General features: G+C 56.0%; 1 protein-coding gene across 1 annotated transcript in view; it reads left to right on the top strand.

Moving 5' to 3' along the window:
* LOC107307276 (helicase SRCAP-like) overlaps positions 1-2419 on the top strand; it is a 16596-nt gene that overhangs the window by 6533 nt on the left and 7644 nt on the right. Inside the window, exon 2 of the mRNA XM_015850770.2 lies at positions 137-306. Within this exon, the coding sequence (XP_015706256.1) occupies positions 137-306 (170 nt within the window). The remainder of the gene's footprint in view (positions 1-136; positions 307-2419) is intronic.

Genomic DNA, 2419 nt, shown 5'->3' with positions numbered 1-2419 from the left:
TCTATGGGGCTCTATGGGGCTCTATGGGTTTCTATGGGGTTCTATGGGGCTCTATGGGTTTCTATGGGTCTCTATGGGGCTCTATGGGTCTCTATGGGGTTCTATAGGGTTATATAGGGTTATTATGTTCCCATAGGGAAGCTGCAGACACTCTGTGTCCTGTTGCGCCGGTTGAAGTCGCGCTGTCGCCGCGTTTTGATCTTCACCCAAATGACCCGAATGTTGGACGTGCTCGAAACCTTCCTCACCTACCACGGGCACCTGTATCTAAGGATGGATGGGAGCACAAGGGTGGAGCAGAGACAGGTCAGTTATGGGGCAGGACCCACAAGTTGTGGGGCAGGACCCATAAGTTGTGGGGCAGGGAATGAGTTATGGGGCAGGGCACCTGTATCTAAGGATGGATGGGAGCACCAGGGTGGAGCAGAGACAGGTCAGTTATGGGGCAGACCCACAAGTTGTGGGGCAGGGAACCAGTTATGGGGCAGGGAAGCCATAGGACACACCATGGGCATCTGTATCTAAGGATGGACAGGAGCACAAGGGTGGAACAACGGCAGGTATGGGGCCAGACCCACAAGTTGTGGGGCAGGACCCATAAGTTGTGGGGCAGACCCATAAGTTATGGGGCAGGGAATGAGTTATGGGGCAGGGAAGCCATAGGACACACCATGGGCACCTCACCTGTATCTAAGGATGGACGGCAGCACAAGGGTCGAACAACGGCAGGTATGGGGCCAGACCCACAACTTGTGGGGCAGACCCATAAGTTATGGGGCAGGGAATGAGCTATGGGGCAGGGAAGCCATAGGACACACCATGGGCATCTGTATCTAAGGATGGATGGGAGCACCAGGGTGGAGCAGAGACAGGTCAGTTATGGGGCCAGACCCACAACTTATGGGGCAGGGAATGAGTTATGGGGCAGGGAATGAGCTATGGGGCAGGGAATGAGTTATGGGGCAGGGAATGAGTTATGGGGCAGAATGAGAAGTTATTATACCACGGGCACCTGTATCTAAGGATGGACGGCAGCACCAGGGTGGAGCAGAGACAGGTACTTATGGGGCAGGACCTACAAGTTGTGGGGCAGGGAATGAGTTATGGGGCAGGGAACAAGTTATGGGGCAGGGAACAAGTTATGGGGCAGGGCATCTGTATCTGCGGATGGATGGGAGCACAAGGGTGGAGCAGAGACAGGTACTTATGGGGCAGGACCCACAAGTTGTGGGGCAGGGAATGAGTTATGGGGCAGGGAACCAGTTATGGGGTAAAGCAATATGTTATTATACCACGGGCACCTGTATCTAAGGATGGATGGGAGCACCAGGGTGGAGCAGAGACAGGTACTTATGGGGCAGACCCACAAGTTGTGGGGCAGACCCATAAGTTGTGGGGCAGGGAATGAGTTATGGGGCAGGGTGAGAAGTTATGGGGCAGGGAAGGCATAGGACACACACACCACGGGCACCTGTATCTAAGGATGGATGGGAGCACCAGGGTGGAGCAGAGACAGGTACTTATGGGGCAGACCCACAACTTGTGGGGCATGGAATGAGTTATGGGGCAGGGAACCAGTTATGGGGCAGGGCATCTGTATCTAAGGATGGACGGGAGCACCAGGGTGGAGCAGAGACAGGTCAGTTATGGGGCCAGACCCACAAGTTGTGGGGCAGACCCATAAGTTATGGGGCAGGGAACCAGTTGTGGGGCAGGGAAGCCATAGGACACACCACAGGCACCTGTATCTAAGGATGGACGGCAGCACAAGGGTGGAGCAGAGACAGGTCAGTTATGGGGCAGGACCCACAAGTTATGGGGCAGACCCATAAGTTATGGGGCAGGGAATGAGTTATGGGGCAGGGAACCAGTTATGGGGCAGGGCATCTGTATCTACGGATGGATGGGAGCACCAGGGTGGAGCAGAGACAGGTCAGTTATGGGGCAGGACCCACAAGTTGTGGGGCAGGGAACCAGTTATGGGGCAGGGTGAGAAGTTATGGGGCAGGGAAGCCATAGGACACACCATGGGCATCTGTATCTATGGATGGACGGGAGCACCAGGGTGGAACAGAGACAGGTACTTATGGGGCAGGACCCATAAGTTGTGGGGCAGAGTGAGAAGTTATGGGGCAGACTCACAACTAAGTTATACCACGGGCACCTCCACCTGCCCATGGCTGCCCCATTGCTGCCCTGTTTCTGCCCCACATCCACCCCGTTTCCGCCCCATGGCTGCCCCATAGCTCCCCCTTTCTGCCCCATAGCTGCCCCACATCAGCCCCATAGCTCCCCCCTTTCTGCCCCACATCAGCCCCATAGCTGCCCCATAGCTGCCCCCTTTCTGCCCCATAGCTCCCCCCTTTCTACCCCACATCAGCCCCACATCCACCCTGTTTCTGCCCCACATCAGCCCCAT

Source organism: Coturnix japonica, unplaced genomic scaffold, assembly GCF_001577835.2.
Source record: "Coturnix japonica isolate 7356 unplaced genomic scaffold, Coturnix japonica 2.1 chrUnrandom528, whole genome shotgun sequence".
Taxonomy (NCBI): Eukaryota; Metazoa; Chordata; class Aves; order Galliformes; family Phasianidae; genus Coturnix; species Coturnix japonica.
Note: the sequence above shows the minus strand (reverse complement) of the source record. Positions and strands in the feature narration are given on the sequence as shown.